Below are 22,487 nucleotides of genomic sequence, written 5' to 3' on the forward strand. Positions count from 1 at the left end.
ACTCGCTCGACCTATCACCCAAAGGCTCTCAGAAATGCTAAAATGTCCCACAACAGAGCAAAAGGCTGAGAAAGCACTGTAAAAGGCATAGCTACCTCATGCTGGAAAACACTGCCACATTTATGTCTTCAGGTGTTTTATCTGATCCTAACAGTCACAAAACAATTGTCTGCTTCACACAGCAAAAATGCATCAGCTTCCAATCAAAAGAAGCTATTGGAATAGCTTGTACAAAAACAGTATCCAGATATAAAACCCACCAGAAACAAACCCCTTAATTGCATTACCTTTGACATAAGTATTACCAAGGATGCATTGCCATCTAGTGTCGACCCAGCAAAAAAAAAAAAAAAAAAAAAAAAATCCATCATGGTACTATGAACCAAACGGGGACTGGAAAAGACCAATGCAAAGCACAGGAGACTGGGCTGCCTGTGCAGTCTGTGGGACAGAACAGCTGGGAAACTCTGGCCACAACAGCTATGGAAATCCAAATACAAAAAGCCAGCCACATTAAGCAAATGACAGCCCAGGCTTAAGACCTTTTAACCTGATTTGTGTCACCTGCCAGTTCTTTCAGTCTCACTGAATACCTTCCATGCAACACTTGCTTTTCTGTTGCATATTATTACCACACATCAGGACTCTTGAAGCAGGATAAAACATTACATAGTATAATTAAGACAGGTAGTATTTTATAATTTTCTGGTCATCAGGTTGATGCTTTTGAAGGCTTTTGGAAAAAGCAGGTCTGGCAAAGAGGCATATTGTTTGTCAGGGAAAAGAGGAAGAAACGAACCTCACAATCCCTTTAGACCTGTTTTCTTCAAACTAAGCAGCACAGCAGGTTGGATGTTCTCCTTCTCAGAGCCCAAGATATCCTTTCTCCAGAAGCACAAAGGACAAGAACAAGTAGACAAGCAAAAAGGCCCACAAGAGGGTTTACAAAGTGCTGCCAATCCAAAGCTTTCCTAATTTTCCTTTTTTTTTTCCCCCCCTTCTTCAGTATGTCCTAATGAGAGGGAATTTTATTTTAACATACCATCAGTGTGGTGATATGGAGTCCAAAAGCCATAAAGGTGCTGGCATAACTGCGGAAAGCAAGAACACTTCGTACATCTCTCTCCAGGCAAGAGGCCACCTTGGAACACATGTTGACCACAAACAACTCTCCCTGCCCTGCAAGTCAACAATGTGGTACTGAATCATGTTTGGAAGACATTACCCATTCTAGTCAAACAGACTGGACAAGTATCATTAAAACAGCATTTCACGTTACCAGGCTTCTCCTCCACAGAATCTGAGTGGCTTCTTGTCAGTTCTGCATTCTCTTGCTGCTCTCTCACTAAGAGGCACTTGGTTTTGCACTTACCAACTCAGCCATGCCACAAAGGCCTATGTTCAGGAAGAATTAGAGCACATAGTGGATTTTACTCAAAAAGGAAACCAACTTGATCAAATCTAGAGAAGTCAGCAGTATTTGAAGGGGAAAAGGAAAAAGCTGGTAGTCTTAAGTCATTAGACATTTAGTATCAACACTCACTGGAATGTTTAGTCAAAAAAAAAAAAAAAAACTGTAACATGTTGCTGCCCCAGACTGGAGCTAGCTACACTAACAAACTGGAGCCTATTTCCAAATTCCAGTTCCTTACACTGGCAGAGACATTAATCACTCTTGCACAATAAATAGGCACAAGTCCTGCCAACATAGTTCTGATTTATTTTTCAGAACAAAAACAGTATGAAATGTAACTTTTAAAGAACAATCTGTATAAACAATACAAAACTTCATGGCATTTGTATTTACAGATTCCATAAAAGCAGCCCAGAACCTGCAAAAGGTAAGGCTTCAAATTTTCTTCAAAGAGCATGCAACAGAGAAGAGAGCAATCCTTCTATACAGCAGTACTTAGTTCTAGAAACTAAGCCCCAGAACATGGGGAACAAGAACCAAATTCAGGAAAACCAGGTTGTGTATATACCAACAGAAACTCCACATTATACTCTAAACAAGACCACACTTTCCCCTTTTCCCAAAGCACAGATCCAATGCTGAAATCTTCATCTGCCCAGAGGTAGGTCATCTTCCCATCCAAGAACTGTTCTTTCATCAGCTGGGGAAGTCCTAGGACAATAAATACCAGTCAACATTCCCACAGGGATCACTGTGTATTTTATTCCATTGTAGCATCTCCAAGCATTAAGAAGTCAATCATTACTAGCCCATGTGTACAGTAGCCTTAAAAGAATTACCAAAGAGTTCTGTTAATTAGCATAAGTGGAACTGGCATAGTAGAATTCCTATGAAATTCAACTTCCTCACCTGGGACTTGGAAGAAACTGATTATTAAGCAATAAGAATTTAATATTAGCAAGCCCACCTCAGAGTGGCCTGAAATTGCCCTTCAGACCACCTTCCTTCCTACACCAAGTCAATAATATTACACATAATCAGTGTTTTTTCCAACCCTGTTCTGGGAACCCAAGACTGGACATCTACATGTACTCTTTGCCTTTGAAAAGTTAGTCTTCTGTCTTTTAGATTCACCATGCTCCTCCTCTGAGATTCCTGTTGCTTCTCACTGCATTTGTTTGCTCCCATCTTCATCCCCTCCTCACACCCTAGTCCCATGTGGAGGTCATTTCCACCAAGAGGCTTAGCAACATACAACATCTGCAGTGCATCAAGGCACACAGTGCTCCCAGCATCTCATCCTTTGTTATCTCCCCTTGCCCCATCACTCTCACTTGGCATTTTTTTTTTTTTTTTTTAAACCAGTCTTGGAGTCCTGACATATACCAAATGACAGATTCTGTACCCAGAGAAGCCTTTCTCTCACTTGCAACTCCTGCCCCATCCCACCAGCTCTTTAAGGTCAGTAGAGCTTCACTGGAAGGAAAATAGTATCTAGATATAAGGCATTTTCTCTGGATGTAATGCAGACCTGTTTCTAAGCTGTGATTTTTTTTTCCCCCCTCTCTGTGGAACCCCTTGGGTCACTGATCAAGACTCAGATCACCTGCCTCACCCTCTACATGGTGACAGTTTCACAACACTGACCTTGCTGGGAACAGCTCACCTGCTCCTCCAGTGCCTCTTCCAGCCATACTTTGCCTCCCCAACTGCAGAGAGGAGCAGCACCTCTTGCTCCTAGTTCCTCACAAGCTGTTTGAGCCCGTATTCTAGTACTGGCTCAACACCACAAGTTCTCTAGTGCAGCTGTGTTGCATGTAAGCAGAACATGGGATTCCCTGTTTTCCTCACAGCCATTAAGCACCTGTGGTAAGACATACGTGCTGCTTTCCTACGTACCTGTTATGTGTTTCAGCATCCTGCTGCTCACGATGCTTCTTCAACTGACAACCCTAAGATCACTCAGAGGAATACAGATATGGAAGGTGTTCCCCTAATTTGTCAGGGCACAAACGATCCTGAAACACTGCTGAGAAGTCAGCCTCATTCCTCCAGCATTTTGAGGCTGAACAGTGGAAGGGAAAGAAGGAAAAGAACCAAAAACCTCGCAAAAAATCCTTAAAAACCTTTCCACAAAGTAACCCGTTATCTGTCTCTTGCTCTCCTGTTCTGGGGGGTCAAAAGAAGAATGCACATTCAAAAGATGCCCTATCTTCTCTCAGCTTAAGAATACCAGGAGCCCAAGTCAATTTTTGCTACTCTTTCAGGAGCTGTAGCCACTTGAGCTTTTTCAGTTAGCTTGGCTGCAGTGATCTCTGCAAATTTAAATCAAATAACTTCACAAAATAGAGAAGCCTGCTCCTTAGAGGATATCAACTTACAGACTGCTATCCGGAAAGTTGAAGAGCAGTAATTCTAAGGAAAACAGACATTTACCAACTAAAGGATGAGAAGACAAAGCATGCTTAAGATACACACCTCATTTATTACATAACCTTGGAAGGCACATATTTTGCTCTGGCACCACAGGATCACAGGACAATTAGGGTTGCAAGGAACTGGTCTCCAGTTCAATACCCTGTTCACAGAGTTAGCTGTGAGGTTGACTGGATTACTCATCTTCCCCCCAATGACTTTGAAGAACCCAGGTTTTATTCAGTCAGTACACTCAGAGCCACACAAGACAACTCAGAACCCATGACTCAAATGACACCATGCCAGAAAAAGTAGTCTGAATCAGGACAATCTGCCTCTCTGAAAAGCTGGCCCCAACTACAGTTTGGGATTTAAAAAAAAAGCACAGAACAGTCAAGTAACTTTCAGGATTACTGGAAATTCACAAGCAGCAGATTTCTAGTCTAGCACAAAATAGGAGTCACTCTATCAAGTCAGCACTTAGTCACTGCCCTGGTTCATCCAGACTCATCTTACAGCTTCATTTATAAGGCTACCTCTTACTGCCAAACCTTCCAAAACCAGGGGTTCACTGAGTACCTTGTGTTACATTCACGGCTTTGTGCTGACAACCTAGTACATATCCTGACCAAGAAAAAAGGGAGAAGTTTATGGAAAAAAATTACTAGAGGACACTGCAGCTGATCTCTTTTCTTTGAAACTTTGAAAGTTAATCAGAGATAGAAATGCTTAAATGCTCTGGTGTACAGCATAGAATTGTAGCAATCAGGACTAAAAATAAAAGGTTTCTAAAGTGAAAAAAAATCTGCATACTTGATGTTCTGTGCTTTATTAGAGAAAAGCATCTTTGCTCTTGTTAAAATGCAACTGACTTCTACTCTGTTGCTACTTGTCAGTCTACTACTATACCCACGCAGCACTTCCTTTTATGTGTCCCTGATAGGCATACTTAAAAGATAATCACTTTATGTTTCTACTGTTAGTTGCGGTTTGGGGTGTCTAGCTGGATATAAAACCTACAGTTACTGAGATTTCTCATGCACCACAAAAACAGGAGAACAAACAGAGTCTTCTGGTTTCATGGCTGCTATTTGAAGTAATAAAGTCTTTACATAGAGCTAATTAAAAAAAAAATATTCAAACTGAAACCCTAAAGCCATTTCAAGGAGCGTCTGATCAGTTCATCTCTTTCATTTCCACCTAATGGCTACACAATCAAAAGAGAAGTGGAAGGGAAATGAGCAGCCCTGAAGACGTTGAGTTGGAAGGCGTTCAAAGAGTTTGCTGTTTAGGTAGGAGAACGGCACGCTCCAACCAGGACTCCACTCCAATGTTTGTTCCCTTCCCTTAAAAACAGGTTGGCAGCAGCTCAGCCACACAACAGCAACACTTGCTCACTTTGAAGTTCAGACAGAAGTCTGTTGTACCAGCTATTTTAATTCATGCTTCAGAAAGACAAAGCAGTTGAGCACCAATTTACAGTGAACAATAAGCCAGGTCACAGGTCGTTTATAACCACAATCGCCTTTACTCTGCATTAAAGCCATAACTAACTATTAATGTTCAACTAAAGCTTTAAAATTTAAGCTGCTTTTTCTTGCATGAAGAACTGCAGTTGCATCTTCCCTGGTTCCCCCTCTCCTGCCTCAGCCTCCAGAAGGGCTACAGGAAAGAACATGTAGGCACCAAGCATAGCAGATGAAATTTTTGCTGAAGCACAAAGAAGCCACGAAGTGTGCACTTAAAGCACTGTTCCTGTCTTTTCAGCCCTCATTAAACTCATGCTTTGAATCAGCTGCTCCCAAGAGCACTGCACTAAGATAACCCACTGTGAGAAGGAACTTCTCAAGAGAAGCAATCAAATCATCAGCTTTGTGGAGAGCAGATAACCTAGGAGGCTAGCCTGGCTGTTAAATCCCAGTGAAGTGCCTTTAAGAGACAACACCTACTTTCAGAGAAATGCAGCCTACAAGTGCTTCTAACAGGAGGCAGAACACCTCATTTTCAGCACTTCAACTCAAACCTTATGGTCACTGACTATAGAGAAGAAAGGAACAGTCTTGATTTGTTAGTCACAAGGATATAGTACATCTTATACCACAGGTCCCCAAGAGCACTCCAAAAGAGCACATTTCATGCACATTTTTTAGAGCACAGATCAGCAAAGGAGCTAAAACCTTCTACAATAGCAATTGCCCGAGAAGTGCTCTTCATTCAAGACCTGACAAGTCCAAAAGAAACTGCCACTCTGAAATAACAGTCTAGAGAAAAAACACTGCCACCAGGACATGAACAAGCTCCTTCTTAAATGCATCATGTGGACTCCCTAGAGGTTACAGACAGGCTGCAGATCTTTTGAACACAAGAAAAAAGCCCAGCTACAGCTTTATCAGCTAGCTGATAAGATGTGCTGAGTGATCCATCCTGATACAGTGAGAAGAAACAGCTATTTACAAGACCAGAGAATCATGGTTTGTCAGAACATTATTAAAGGGAATGCTACACATCCCCATGACACGTATTCCATCTCGGAGCATGCAACATTCCTTCAGAAGATAACCTAATTAGGATACCATTTATCTGCTATGAAAGCAATTTTGATGTCAGCCATACCTTCGTCTCACCTAGGTGTTTAGGGATGTCCACCTGTTATTGCCTCAAGTGAAATCATATTGCTTCAAGTGAAATTACTTATGGCCAAGATTACTGTGAAGCCTATCTTCAGGTAGTACAAGAGCATGCAGAAGCTGAGAGGCTCTGCAGGTCTGAAGGTTTCAACAGGCTGATCAACAGCTGCCAGGAGTACCCCAACACAGGTTCAAGAGATGTCAAAATTCAAAAAGCGAAGGTGCAAGGAACAGATGCTTTACTCCTTGCTTATATTGAGCTATATCAATTTTCATTGTCTTCTTAATATCTGTGCTTAAAGTGCTTTTTTTTTCCCCCATGATAGCTTTTCTTGCCAGTGGATCCATAACCCTCAACCCTGCAAAGGATCCACAATGAGTCCAATGCCCGTACACTAGAAAGACAGTTCAGTGGAAGGAAGAATTAAGAATTAACCGGAGATCCTTAATTAGTCTTGACAACAGAGAGCTTGAATGCTGATGACATGCACTAGCACCCTTAACCTGAGGTGATGGTGAAAGGGTCTGTCAAGTCTGCTCAGGTCTTTTGTGCAACAGGGATACCTAAGGCAAAGAAGAGAAACACAGGAAGTAGAGCTCTTTCCCAGGCATTTCCAAAGGAAAATCCCTTAAAAGCAGCAACAAACCTTCATCAGAGAGCAAGAGCTCTCATAAAACAGGCAATTATGAGAAGGTGAAAGGAAAAAGATCATCTCTTCAGCACACACTTCTGACTCAGTAAGGACATCATACAGCAAGTGTGGGGTGAAATTGATCCACACAGCAGCTCCCAGTCCTTCAAGAGCTCAGATAGCTTTCATGTCAATAATGCTCCGCATTCTGTCAAATCAACAGTTCCCCAATAAAGCATCATGGGTACTGGGAAAGGCGCATGAAGGTCACGTCTTTCATGTCTTCCCTTATTGCAAATAATCCTGCAGATCTGCAGACTAACTCACAGTAGTGCCAAAACACTTAAGCAAAAACCCTTCCCTAAAGTAGTATCCCCCAAACTGGAAAGCCTTGTTAATATCTCCTGCCTCTTGGTACAGAGTACCACAAAAGTTGTCTTGTTGCTAAGTGCTATCACCAGTGTCACACATAGCAGTGAATGCCCTGGTGCTGTTCAAACAGTGATGAGCCTCAGATCTTACAATAGGCTGCACTGTGCCACTGCTGATGGCTACACCCCATTACGAGGCTGAACATCATGAACAATGCTTGGTAGCTCACAAGCAGGGGAATATTTCCCAAAACCACAGGACCCTCTTATGAGGGTCCTTAGCACTCTTTACTCTCAGCTGTCTCTGTATCATCACAGATATCATGACACCTGCTTAGAACATTTTAAACTCCTCTGAAGTTTGTCTGTGTTTCACCATGTACTCCACTAGAATGGAAAGCTCACAAGAGCCCTGACCACTGCCAGCACCCCCTCATGATCAGGAGAGCACCTTGCCAGGAACCTAGGGTGTCAGGACACTAGAAGTTTAGTTTTACTTGAACAAAGTGGTGTCTGCGAAATAAACCAAAAAAAAACATGGAAAGCCCCAAAAAAATAAGCCACCAAGGCATGGTTTGCACCACCGTCATCTGAGGTTTTTCTACTGTGTTGAAATTAACTTATAGTGTGCTGCAGCTCCTCTGCACTGTGAATCCTACCAGAGGCTCTGATGTCTGGTCTCAGTGACAGAGTCCTCAGTGCAGAACCATGCTGAAGCAGTAGAAAACAGGCACACCCACACTCCATGGATCAACTGATCCCACTGGAGGCAGTACACATGGCTAAAACAGACAGGCCACCTCTGACCCAAGTCCAAGCACAGATTTAGATCACTTTGTGTTTCTGCTCAGGATAAGTTGTCACTGAAATAAGCAAGCAGCAAAGAGCATCCTTTACTCTTTGGAGGCAGTAATGTCTTTCAAACCCAAAACAATGCATGTTTCTTTATACAGGCATAGTTACAGTTCTCCACACTCAACACTCCTCCTGCCTGACTAGAAGAACAAGCACACAACAGCATACGGAAAAGGGACCTTTGTTTTGCTGTACAAGGCTGTGTGTGACATTAAAACCCTCAGATTTAAGACTAAAACAGATACAATAAAGACATCTCTTCTGCTAGCCCAGAGAGGAAGTCTGTAGCACCCCAGATCAGGAGGACTGGTGGCCAGTTCTGCCTATCTACTGTATGGGATGGCATATGCACCTGGCAGCCCAGGGAGAGCTGCTTACCATCTGTAATACTGCAAGAACTAGAAGTACCAGTGGGGGCTTTTGTGCCTCAACAACAGTACAATTAAGCAATAATCTGATCCCAGGCACAGCCACCTGCAGTAGGCTGCCATCCAAAAACTGTTTGGTTACAACTTACTTGAGGTAATGTTTCTCCAATTTTCCCTTTTTTGCTTGTCAAGCTAAAACATTTCTACTTACACTTCATACAGCCTATCACAGCTGAAACACAAGAGGTAGAGAAAGGAGACTTTAAGCTCTTCTATGAAATACCATTTTTAAAATAACCACACATCTCCTTGCTGCTGGAAGTGAAGGCCAATAACTCTGAAGGCTCTGCAAAACTAAAGCTTTCTTCATAAAGATATTTACATCTTAGACACAGACCACTGCCCTTCAAATTCTACCTGCACAATAAACCACATATTATCATAGTAATAGAAAGAACCCAGCATATTTTTCACTTTTCACTGGTTTGTAACAGCAGCATTGAAGTAAGCATGTTTTACCTTCCTGCTCCTGGCAGAAGCTCTGAGAAATAAAAGCCCATAAAAGGAATATTCACCAGGGGCTCTGCCTGTCCTTTCCAGGGCAAGAATGCTGTGCAGGCCCAGGCAGAAGCTTGAGGAGAAACACAGCCATGAACACTTTCCTATCTCAACAGGGAGGCTCAGAATTGAGCACACGAAGGGCAACACCAGGTTTTAGATATTCACAAAGTTTCAGAGCAGATGGGCTTGGGCTGGGCCCTGAGGCACCCCTCCAATGAAACTAGAGTACCAGCACTTCACTAATGCCTTGGAGGATGGGCAATGCAGGGCAACCTGAGATACTGCATGGATCTCCCTCCTAGTCTGGGCAACATCACCTCTAGTACCATAAGTGCCCTCACCAAGGACTTCTGTAAACAAGCCTTTGTGATTAAGTGTTAGGAGGATGAAGCCAGGCTCTTCTCGGTGACATCTACTGATAGGACAAGGTGCAATGGGTGCAAGCTGGAACACAGGAGGTTCCACTTAAATTAAGAAAACTTTTTCCACAGTTAGGGTAACGGAGCACTGGAACAGGCTGCCCAGGGGGGTTGTGGAGTCTCCTCCTCTGGAGACATTGAAAACCCACCAGGACATGTTCCTGTGTGACATGATTTAAGTGTTTCTGCTCTGGCATGGGGATTGGATTAAATGATCTTTCAAGGTCCCTTCCAATCCCTAATGTTCTGTGATTCTGGGATCACAAAAGAGTACATCAGAGTTCAAAGAGCCCAGGAGCTCCTGTTGGTCCCTGCCCTCAGTTCCCTCTAAACCATCTTTTAGCCCAACCTGTTGTCACAGCATAACAAACCAGGGACACATGTCCAGTACATCAGAAGGGAAGCAGGGGATCCCTATGTGGAGGTGGAGTCATTTCTCCACTCCTGGTTTCTGGAAGGGACCATGGCCTACCAACCTTCAAGAGAAGTATTACAGATACTAGTAGACATGAATTGCAGAACTCCTGTCAAAGAAAAAAAAAAAGATGCTACAGGAAGAAATATCTAGAGTGGGAAAAAAAAAAAACAACCAACAAAACAACCAAAAATCTTAAAGCTTTTCTCCTTCCTCTGCTTAGTAAGGAGAATGCTTAATTAAGTCATCCTTCAAGACTACCCACTAGCTCTAATGATGCTCAGCATAAAGCAGATGCTTTATTTCCTTTGCAGCACAGGCCATCTCAGTGGTACAATAATTTGCATATTCTAAAGGAAGTGAAATTGCTGGTTCTGTTGTTAAGCTGTACACAGTAGGTAGGGACAGCAACAGCAGGAGGCACATTTTAGATCTTCAGCTTAGCAATAAAGGAGAGCAGTAGGGGAAGGAGGAAGCTGCTGTTTACTTAGAAGTCTGGAGCCTTCCCAATGCAGGCGGTTTTGATTCTACTATTCACATACTACTCAGTTTATTTGCAAGTCTCTCTTAGCTTATTAGGTCAGTTTAACTGGCACTGATACTGATTTTAAGCCTAATTACAGTCACTTCTACCAGGTGACACAACCCCAATTCTGCAGCCAATTCCCACCAATTAATGGCTTTAGAATTGCTAGACCCTGCTATTCATAGCAATCTCAAGTTTGACCTTAGTTTCCTGCCATAATTTCAGCATTACTTGTTTGCACTGGAACATTTCCCTGCATGCTCTCAGCTACCAAGACTACTTCTCCTGTGTACTGAAATTGAGATACACATTAGAGGCAAGCCTTCAGCTTTGGTTCATCTTTAATTAAAAAAAAAGAAAAAAAAAAGCATAAAGATTCACCAGTCTGGGATGAAGCTACCACCAAGGACCCTTTAATAGGTTCCATACATTTCCAGACATTTCTAGGGAATTTGTCTGTGCTTCATGATTAAGTTCTCTTTATCGTGAAGGACCACAGCAATACAAAATCTTTCACCAAAACTCTTCACTTTTCAATGAACAGAAACTCCACTAAGCCAGTGGTCCTCAGTCTACGCATTCTACGGTTAAGGGTCAAATGGGACTTACAGCTATGCGTGTACCAAGTAACCTGGCTTGACACATGCTGCACAACACAAGGTGTACAGAGGCAGGCAAATAGCCCAGACTTGAAGAGACGCAAGCAAGAGGCCCCAGGTCACTGTTTGCAATGGACTGCAGCAGGACAGATTTAAAAAAGCATCTGTGCTTCTATTTCTACCCCTGAGTATTTCTGGATTCCTCAAAGAAGCATCAGGAACAGCCTCACATTTCAACAAATAGAATGTTTACTCTGACATAAAACTCCACTAAAAAGGAAGAAAGTATGTTCTGAGCAAGATGATGCTTGCGGCACTTACGGGACCTACACTATACAGTAAGAGAGACGCATACCAGGCAGAATGAGTATACTCAGGTGCATCTGTTTTTTCAGTGTCATTGTGGAAAACACAGAACAGCAGCCCTGGGTTATCCAGTAGAGACAAACTATTTGTCCCATAACAAAGCAAACACTGCACATCTCAAAGCTTACAGCAAAGCCACCTCGGTAGGAGCACCAAACCAGAGGATATGGCAGTGAGTCAGGACAGGGAGAATGCCACAACTACAGCAGAGTCACTCAGCTGGTAAGCTGGACATGGGGTCAGAACTGCCATACTCAGACCTGCCAACTGGTATGCAGAGGTTTTCCTTAACTGTTGCAATTCCACTGGATCATTCAACGTGAGCTACAGGCAGCATTCACAGGCCATCTACTCACTAAATGCTTAAGACAAATGATAAAACAGGCATGCCAGACTGACTGGGTAAGCTTGTGCCCTAAACTGAACTTGTACAAAGTTGTCAGAAAACACTAAAGAATGCTTTGCCTCAATTCTGGCTAGATAGTGGTGCATTTCAGAGAAAGGAGCTCCAGCTGGAACCTGCTGTGCTCCTCTCTGAATATTTCTTTTTTTTTTTTCTCACGCAACACACAGCAGCAAGAGATTTTTCTTACAAGGAATTAACAATGAATTGTTATGTGGGTGATGACGTAAGTTTGTCTGGAAGACTTTAAAAAACAACTTCAAGGAAGGTCAGAATCTTTGACTGACAGCTGACAATCAGCTGTTGAAGCAGGCAGAGCTCCAGGAAAGTGCGGTACACTTGCATCAGTGCAAATATACAGAGCCAGTGGAGAAGATCTTGCTGATGGATAGTTACACCTAATTTTGAAGGTTGCCTCAGACAAAGGCTTCTCCTTTGCACTTCTCAATCTCCATGAACTGAAGACTTTTTTTCCCCACTTGCAACAATAGCTACTTTCCATTGTACTGCGTAGAAATCAGTATCTTCATCAGCCTCTCTTTGGGAAAGAAGAGGTTACATTGCTTTACCACCAGATGACCTGCCTGCAGGCCCAGCAGATGACTCCGTACGCTCAGAGCTCCACTATGACACAGGGCCAGCTGATGCACAGATTGACACAAGAAGTTCCCCAGGTCAGGCACTGCTATGTACTACAGTCAAAAACAAAAGAAGTCATACAGGCTTTCCAATTGCAAGTCTCTAAAATTCAGTAAACTAAGACTCAGAGCCTCCTCTGCAAGTCTGCAGCCACAGACTTCCTGCACACAGTGGTAAAACCACAGCCAGTCACAAACCCCTTTTCATAGCGATGTGTCTGGGGGTAGGTACCTGCTAACAGATCTGACCATCTCATCCTGAATCCAGAGAAGAATTTGTGCTTTGAGGCAGCTCAGCAACATGCAGCTATGATCGGGGCACAAGGGAGACAAGATGGGTAAAGACTACAGCAAAGAGGCACATACAGCCAGAAGAGGGATGTGTTGCTTTAGGAAACAGGCATGCAGTCAAACCTCTTCCTCAAATATTGGGTTAGCTTCCTCACAACCACAGGCAAGAGAAAGAGGCAACCTTAAAATACCACAGCTGAATCCTACACTCACACTTTTGATGATGGAAAGGCTGCTAATACTCATTTTCAGCAAGTAGAATGGCAACAGGCAGTATCCCTCTATCTTAACATAATCTCTGACAGACCTGAGCTGGTGATGCTTTGACAGAAGGCTGCTGTCATTTTCCACAACCCCTTCCCTAGGGCTTAGCCTGAGGCAAGAGACCAGTGAAGGTTTTCACTCCCCCTTATACCCTGGTGAAGGTTTTGACCAAAAAAAAATAAAATAAAATAAAAAATAAATTATCAAAGAGCCGTTGTGCATTTATAAACCTGTCAATTTTGCTAGAAGATTTAAGGTTTTAAAGAGTCCAAAACATCTATTTGAAAATTTATATACAAACAGGTTTTTTAATATTTAAAAAAAGAGAGAAATTAAATATTTAGATTTTTTTTCTGAAGTAAGGCATTCCAGCAGCTCCAGACAGGAATGCTGGAGGGGAGGGAGAAATCCAAATCTTAAGTTTGACCGAAACAATTTTTTTGTTTGTTTTGTTTCTTTTAATTGGCAGAGAAACAAGACTACATAGCTATTTCTCTCCCTGGCTCTAACAAGGAATAACTGGGATGAGCAGCACAGGAAACAACAAAACCAAACTTACCCAAGTGTTGCTGGTTTTAAGTTCCTGTCCCACGCCAGCCCTCCTGGCAGGAAAGATTCCCCAAGCACACAGTGCAGTAACATTTCACCCTGCTGTCCTACCCCTTCCCCTCCACACATACCCATTAACTTACCTTTTGTCACCAAAATCCTCCCAGGCAGAAGAGAAGCAGGTTTCCCCACTACCACCAGAAAACCCAACCCAGATAAGACTTTAGGAGACCTCAGCCATTTCACAACTTGATTACCTTTTTCTGGTCATGCATGAGAAGAATTGAGACTGGCAAGCATTCGGCAGCACATTTCTTTCTCCTTTTCCATGTAGTCTTTATAGCAGCTGGAAAGCAGAGCACAAACATGGGAAGCATGGGCTGTGAACTGCCCACCCAACTGCCAGTGCCACAACCAGAAAAAATATACACACACACACTTTTAAAATAAACTAGCCTAGTATAAGAGTGTGCTGCTAGAAAAGGAGCAGCTGTTCCAGCCCCTTCTTTCTGCCATGTCCAGGAATTAATTCTGCCTCATTCCCAGACCTTGGGTCCCTTCTCTGCTGGTGCCTATTAGCTACTACAATCATTCGATTTCTGGAAGCCTGATGCTTTCTACTCTAGTTTTGCAAGTGTGAGGTGATGCAGAGGAACCCCCAGCTGTATCCTGAGGTCTAGTTTGGTGCCCCCTCATTTTCACCATTCCTCGCGCAAGCCATTACAGTGCCTAGCAGGACACGTGGTCCAGGTGCTCCACTACTTGGCAAACTGCTGCTAATGGCTATCTACCACTGACCCTTTGAATCTGGGCAGAGGATAGGTAAGAGACAGCAATGACACATGCCCAGACTGTGTAGATGGCAGGGCAAATGCTTCCACCTCCAATCTCATCTTCCTGCCAGCATCACATTTACATGTCAAAAGCTATGCAGACCACTCTATTTTAATCACCGCTTCTCCCAGCACCAGCATGGCCAAGAGGAAGCACAGCACCCTCCACTCCACCTCACCAGCAACAAGGACTCACTGATACAGAATCCCTAAGCCAGAGGGTAACTCAGTTTAGGCACTGTCCCAGGGATCAATGGCTGAAAAAAAAAAAAAAAAAAAAAAAAAAAGCTGCCAAAGGCAGCAGCAGAATTTGCACCAAGACTGCTACAGCTGGTACCAGATATGTTCCGCAAGATATGTGCCCAGGGTTCTGCCTGTTTTTCTCAGGTCAAAGTGAATTTTGCCAAGAACCTGGCTTAGCTGTTAAATGTGTCCTTTTTGAAGTTCAGTTTTACGCACCAAAAGGTAGTTATTGATTAACTTTGCAAAAAGGAGTGTTGTAAGCGTATTCAGAAAGGAAGTGAAAAGCTTTTAAGAAAAAGATTTTGATTCATATGCCACTTTTGAAGCCTTTGCCAGATGACATTACAGGTTTTCACAGGCTAGGCAGCTTGTTAACATTACAGAGATCCAGACTGAGGTGTGGCATGACTAACACCACCCAATATCATCATCCTCATCAATTTCATACTAATTCCACTCTTTGTCATTGTAAAGGCAACAAATACACCAGTTTTAACTGGCAGCAAAGCAGAGACTCCAAGACAGATGTTTAACACATACCCAGCTTACTGCAACACACATTAGTAGCACATGTTGCTACCTCCAGACTCAGAGCTGACAAGCCTGCCTGTTGCTTCTCTGAAGACAGAATGCCTTGTTCTTCCTGGCAGAACAAGCTCAAAATTATTAGCAAGATTTTTCTTCTACCAGCCAATATATTCTGAACAAGTTTAAGACAAAGCACAAGGCTTCTAGAATCAGGATATTTAATACCGTATCATGGGTCTTTGATACCACCTGCAAACTGATCCTCCAAGAGCAGCCACCTAGTCATCCAGAGCTATTTGATAACTGCGTTCACCTAGCATTTGGTAACAAGGTACTTAGGCCGATGAGGATGAGTGGAAGTAGCGTACTTCAGATCTCCAGACCACCAGCTATTACTACCTTCGGGTTATCCATAATCCTGAAGTAATAGAAGAAATCTGAAGCCATGTGTTGTTACGTGTGATTTGGACATAGAGGACAGATGTACAAGTACAGTGCTCTAGCAAAATGTCACCCTGGGAAGACCCACGCAACTGGCTGCACCAGCCACTTCAACTATTCCTATTACAGATGTGACTGCTCCCTACAAACATTGCTGCAAATGCCTAGCAGCAACAGAAAAGAGCCTTCCTATTCAGGGGAAGCTTTGGGATCTCTGAAGTTGGGTCTTCATCACATTATGTTTGAACAGTGCCAGAAGTGCAGCATACATTTTTGGGAACCAGCAACTGCTTTTACCAGTTTCAAACAAAAGAACAGAGTGAGGACAGAGACTAGTGTTAGTCATGTTTTCAGGGGGTGAGGGCATGACTAAGGCTGGCAGGATTGTGCTATACTCAGCCTGTGGGCAAAGGGAAAGTTTGCCTTTGGGATTGCTCATTTATCACCACCAAGGCAGCAAGAAATTCACTTTTAAGATCTTCCCACAGTTGAACATCAGTATTTGTAGTCTTGTACAGTGAAACTCTGAAGCACTTGCAGTGCAAAAAAAAAAAATTGCTGTAATCAGCCAACACATCTTAAAGAAAGTGAAAATCTGTATTAATGCAGAACATTATCATCTTGGGTGCTAGGCTACTGCATTTCATTAGTTGAGGCATTTCAGCAGCTCCCTACTTCCCTGCCATCAGCCCAATCCACCTACTCAGATGGAATGTATCACACATCCCTCTGTGCAAGAAACCCTCTGGAAAGAATGGATGCTCTCAGCTTCTCACATATCACCTGTAACCACTGTGTGCAGAACCTTTGAACCAACCGTCTCCACACTAAAGGAGCTTCTGCATTTTCCCAAGTCACTTACCCAACAGTCTTTGTTTAAAAAAGTTAAATCAAACGAACACCAAAGTATTTTTGAGTGGAGGTTTCCAGCCTGTCTAAAGACTCCTTCCACAGGGATAGAAAGGAGTTCTCACCTTGCCAACTTTTTCAGCTCATTGTTAATATCGTTGTTAAACGGCTCTATTTGCTGAGCTCTGACCAGGAAGTCACGGGCTTTTTTGTATTCCGTCATGCAGAGACAAGCCTGCCATTGAAAGAAGACAGATGCACCAAAAGATAAATATAGACTCACTGCTGCTCTTCAGACAGAAATATGTATGACTACAAGCATTTCTAAGACAGACCTAGGTAGCTCAGAAATCCCTCAAGCAAAGACTTGTGACAGATTTACAGAGCCAGATTTTCTGAAAGGTCAGATGCAGAAAAATCAGACTGCTGCAGGAGCTTAGTCATTAATTTAGTGGCTCTCAGTTTATTCTAGGTACTCTCCACAGGCAGAGACTTTGGGTCATTGCTTGATGCAGTTACCAGAGAAATTTATTTTTGCCCACCTGGCCACACCTGAACAGCGCTTTGGTGTTTCTGTGGTCAATCTCCAACGCCTTTTCCCCATACATCAAAGCTCGGTCAGGATGTTCCAGCTTCAGGTAGGTAACTGAGAGATTCAAGAGCACCAACAACTTGGAAGCATCAATTTGACACTGCTCTGCCACACTGGAAGGGCTGCGACCAAGGATTGAGTATGCCTGAGAAGACAGGAAAAAGGACAAGTGCACAGCAAATCTACTATGGAAAGTGATAAATCCATCCCAATCAGCCAGCTACATCTGTTTGTATTTATCTTGGTTAGTTAAAAGATAATAATAAAAACCCTAAATATACTGCGCAGCATTACCTGCATGACTAGCCAACTCAGACACAAGACTCCAGCAAACTTACTGAGGAACTAGAGAGCAGCAGAAAAATACACCTGTTACCCAGACTACGAATAAAGGTGAAAAAGCAGTATTTTAGGAAGAAAGAATTTGTTGTTGTTGTTAAAAATACCAAGAGAAAGCAATCTTAAATGGAGGGAAGAAAAACGTCTCAAAGCCTCACTGCTTCTGAAACAAAGACAAATGCATTCCAGTTTGGGAACTTGAGTATTTTCCTGCCCAGACATGCTGTGACATCCTTGGAGATGGTCAGAACCTGAATGGACACAATCCTGGGCAACCTCCTGCTCTTGACGACCTTGAGAAGGGGGTTGAACTGGATGATTTCCAGAAGTTTCTTACAACCTCAAGTATTCTGTGGTTCCCAAACGGGAGGCTAGAAGTTGAGTGTCCAGGTGCTGGTGATACCTCTATTCCTAGAACATGGAGACTCTAGATGACTTTCAGCATTAAGCAGGATTCTGCTGCAATACAAGGTTTTACTGCCTTATAACATCTCTCAGCAAGAGCTGCCATGAAAGCTGAGAAAGGCTCCACTTTAGCAGTCCATCACAAAAGCCACTCAGGGCTCACACAGACACTGAGATGCACTCTGCCTCAGCTAGGGCCCACAGGGAGCAAGTCTGAAGGAAGAAGGTTCTACGTATTTCTGCCAACCCTCCTCCTCCCTTTATTACTGCTGTTCACACAAAAGCAAGTGTTTCAGATAACTTCTTAAATAACAAACTGAATATATTGAACATGTAATTAAGTTGTGTAATCTTTGAATTGTACTCATTACTGTGAACTAGCACTAAATAATTACCACTTTCACAGCCCATAGACAGAAAACACATTTTTCCAGTGTCATACCCTTTTGTATCTCTCTTTGGCACCCTCAAAGCACTGCTTACGGTAGAGGTAATTGCCAAACTCTCTCTCCGTATCTGCCACTTTCAACACCTTTTGTAGAGGAAAGGTATCCTGCTGCTCCTGTATAAAGAAACACAGGAATTTCAGCTCAAATAGAAGACAACAAGCAGAGATCACAGGCAGGACGCCCCTGCCCAGTCCCTTTCCCTTCACAAGGCAGGAGTCAGACCATTGCCAAGGTACCCTGCAGTGTCCAGCCAGGCCACCACAATGGTATTTCCCTTCTCCAGGCTGAAACATGCCACTGTTCTGTCAATAACTCCCACTCTGAGAAGTGCTACAGAACAGGTCAAGAAACAAAACAGGACAAAAAAAAAATCACAGGGTAGGAGGGTCAGAAATTTGTTCTTAAATCCTGCCCATTGCTCTCATCTGCTTAGCACAGAACAGACCATAAATACAAAAACACTATTCCTGGCACAAAAGGTGAAGCTGTTTGACAGGCTGCATTGCTCTAGTGGTGCCACATCACCCTGGGTGGCTGCCTCATGCTAACTCTATGACCAGCCTGATACCACACAGGACACCAAGCCAGCAAAGAAAAAAAAAAAGAACAGCAACAAAAAAAAAAAAAAAAGAGGGACAGGTTTTCCCCTGGGTTTGCAACTTTGAATCAGCTCAAGGAGAGGAACAAACAAGAAAGGGTGGATAACAGGCAAAACAGGGAGTACACTGTCCCCCATGCAACAGTGGTTTGATCTCAGGGTTGCATCTGGAAGAAGTGGCCTCTGCAAGAGCAGTGAGGGAATAAAGAGGGCCTCTCTCCACCAGCATTGCTGCCTGTGCCCCAATCACTGACCCTCAACCACAGCCCAAAGCCCTTCACATGAAAAGGGGGAATTAACAATAACACCACAGCTCACCAGGGAGGAAAGTGAACAGTGAAGGAGCACTTGGGAAAGCAGCCAAGAAGTAAAGACAAAAGGTGGGGGGTGGGGGACACTTCAACACTGCAGACTTAAGAAGGGTTTTGTTTTTAAAGTGACAGTTAGTTACTATTCCTGCCACTTCAGAAAACTTCCTGGAAGCTGGTGCCCCCTAGCGAAACCATGAGTTTTTTCGTACAGCTAAAAATAAAGGTAAGTTGTTCACTGGCTCCAACACAGTGGAGCAAATAAAGGCAGCACCCAGCTTCTCCCTCTACACTTGGCAGTAAGCAGGGCAAGGCATGCCAGGGGAACACTAACGGGCATACGTCTGCATCTGACTGGAGCCAGCAGCCCAGGGCCTGGATAACTTCACCTCCATTGAAGCTTAACAAACATATGTAACACATGATACACAGCAACTGAAGGGAAAGACAGCAAAGGCCGAGTCTCCAGATTTATGCCTCAAGCCTTATTAAGGCAACTCACAGCAGTCAATGCAAAGAATGCATCAGAATCAGCAGAATCTAGGAAGTCCAACATCTCCACTTCAAATAAGACTGTAGCATTTGGGGGAATCAGAGGAGGACAGCCCTGCTGGCCATAGGCATAAACCGGCGTGAAGACAAATCTTGCAACCTCTCCCTTCTTCATCGTGAGCAGGCCGATTTCCAGGCCCCTCAGTGTAATGTCTGTCACAACAAGAAATGGAAGGCCATGAGAATCCCCAACCCAGAATCTACCCTCAGACTCCACATAATTTCTCTTAAGGTCTAGGCAAAAAAGGCCCAGTGTTCACATACCACCACCTACAACAGTCAGTTCCCTACAGTTATGACAGCTCACAGCAAACACTATATCACACATCTCAAAATCACCTTGATATTTGAATAATTGAGGTTATCAAGGCATTCTGTGGAACCGAGCAATGCCTCCTCTCTGGTGATTTAAAAACATCAAAATCTGTATCTGCTATAGTAGGTCTGACAGTAAGCACCTGCACTACTACCAACAGCGTAAGTCCTGCTGCTCACTCCCATTGTGGGGAGAGGTGCATGACTATCAATTCTAGATTAACCACCACCTACCTGAAGGATGCATTTTGACCCCCTTCAGTAGTTTTAAAGGTTCCAAAAAGAAAAACAAACAAACAAACAAAAAAAAACAACCCAAACCTAAAGATACTAAAGTGCATTTAAATTACCATGTCTTAACAGGCATGTCCTTATGACCCCATGAATCCCAGGACAAGCCTACCTTCTCCAAGTTTCATCAACCTAGGAAGCTTCGTAGTACAGTTTGTGCAGAAGGGCTCATCTGCATGTTCCAGGTACCCAGAGTACTTCACTGCACAGCCCAAAACATGGAGCAGGGAGAAGAGAAAAGCAAGAGTTTGATTTCATGTCCACCACCAAACACCAGCAGCAGCATGCTAGGAGTTAGTTTTGCAACACCCCCACACACTTCTGCTGAGGGGACAACCAGCCCCACATTTGTACCAAAAAATTGGCCACATACAAGAAGCCAAGTGGTGTTGAATGTGTTTTAACATCAACACCAAATAAAATCGCTACTTTGCATTCTCAATTTCTATTGAAGCAGAAAATGCAATTTTGCTTCAAAAACCGGTGAGCTGTGGGCAGGAAGAGAAGGAAACCTCCAGCCGAGAAATTAAAATGCCCCAGTCATCTGGGGAAGGATGTAACAAAGTCATTCCCAAACAGAGCTTGAGCCCTGAAAAGAAAAACAATGGAGAAAGTATACCCCCTCAGAACTCTGCCACTGTCTGGGGAATGGTACGGCTAACTCCAGTTGTAATTCAAATATAGGAAAAATAAAATAAAATAAAGTACTATAATAGGCTTCCTTTGTTGCACAACTAAGCCCTCACACAGGAACCACTTTCAGCTTCAAACTTCTTTGTACTGTGAACGCAGCTGGGACCTGGAAAACCTGCTTTGCTCAAGGTCAGGATGCCCTTTCACTTAAGGTCAGCCACAAGAAGCAAAGCAGACTATCCCAAGCACTACAAAAACTGGCAAGAAAGCCTGGACGGTCTCTGAAACATGAAGCCTTACTGAGGCAAACCAGGAGCACTTTGAAGCTCCTGCCCCGACCACGTGCTACCGCCCTGAGGAGCACCCGGCTGCCGGCCCAGCCGCGCAGGGGGGCGCCGAGCGCGCAGCCGCTCCCCGCGGCGGGGCTCCGGGAGGCCTCCCCAGGGCTCAGCGCCCTGCACGGCCCCAGCCGCGCAGGCCAAGGCCGAGCCCCGCACCGCGCTGCGAGCGGCACGGGGCCGCCACGGCTCCCGGGGGCTCCGCTTCGGGCTCCCCCTACGTGGCCGGGAGCGGTACCTGCCACGGTGGCGGCGGGAGGCGCGGGCTGCCCGGTGCCGGGCCGCAGCTCCTCCTTGCGCACCCCCCCGTCACCGCTGAGGTCCTGCAGGCCCCGGGCCCACGGCCCCCAGCGCCGCGGCCTCGCCCCGAGCCCTGCCCAGGCCCCGCCGCCGCCGCCGCCGCCCTGCATGGCCGCGGAGCCCCGCCCCAATCACCGCCCGCGCCGCGGCGTCGGCCAATAGCGCTCCGAGGAGCGAGCGCGTCCCAGCACGCCGCCTAAAAGCCACGCGCCGGCGCCTCTTGCCCCTGTGTGGCTGCTGGCCAATGGGGACGTCACGTGGCCTCGCGGTGCACTCTGGGGGATGCAGTCCGGACGGTCCCGCTCCCCCCCGCGTCTCGGCAAGGGGCTCGGCGAGCGGGGCCGTAAGTCAAACACAGCTGTGTAAACGCAAAATTATACTTTGTTTTGTTGTTGTTGTTTTTACAGTCACACACACAAAACTACATTTATTTTTTTTTTACAATCACAGAAAAGCACATGCATGCCTTGTCCAAAATCGGAGCAACAACACTCGCTTTGGGTTTTCTCCTGGTCTTTTCCAAAAGAATTAAATGGTTTTAACAAAACCAAAACCAAACCAACCAACTGCCACCATCAAAACGAACAAAGAAACCTATTTTAACCAAAGAAGAGTTTTAGTTGATAAGAAAGTGTTCTGGGGAAAGTGTGTCCCCTGATCCAAGTGATGTGGGTGTCCAGAACCGCAGTAGGATGCACATAACCCAGCACCTCTGCGAGGCGAACACCCCCTCCTGTGGCAAACACCCAGTCCCGAGGCC

The 22,487-nt window shown here is 44.4% G+C and overlaps 1 protein-coding gene across 1 annotated transcript; it reads right to left on the reverse strand.

Moving 5' to 3' along the window:
• Positions 1–1,704: 1,704 nt before the first annotated feature.
• On the reverse strand, positions 1,705–21,837 carry FKBP6 (FKBP prolyl isomerase family member 6 (inactive); the record flags this gene model as incomplete). Its single annotated transcript, XM_082776684.1, has 8 exons — positions 1,705–2,125; positions 13,971–14,059; positions 16,733–16,842; positions 17,150–17,344; positions 18,386–18,505; positions 19,801–20,003; positions 20,569–20,658; positions 21,666–21,837. The coding sequence occupies 7 exons, from the start codon at positions 21,835–21,837 to the stop codon at positions 13,981–13,983; spliced, it is 969 nt and encodes a 322-aa protein (XP_082632810.1). The 3' UTR covers positions 1,705–2,125; positions 13,971–13,980.
• Between the last annotated feature and the right edge of the window lie 650 nt (positions 21,838–22,487).

This window comes from Aythya marila, assembly GCF_965140915.1.
Source record: "Aythya marila genome assembly, chromosome: 20".
Taxonomy (NCBI): domain Eukaryota; kingdom Metazoa; phylum Chordata; class Aves; order Anseriformes; family Anatidae; genus Aythya; species Aythya marila.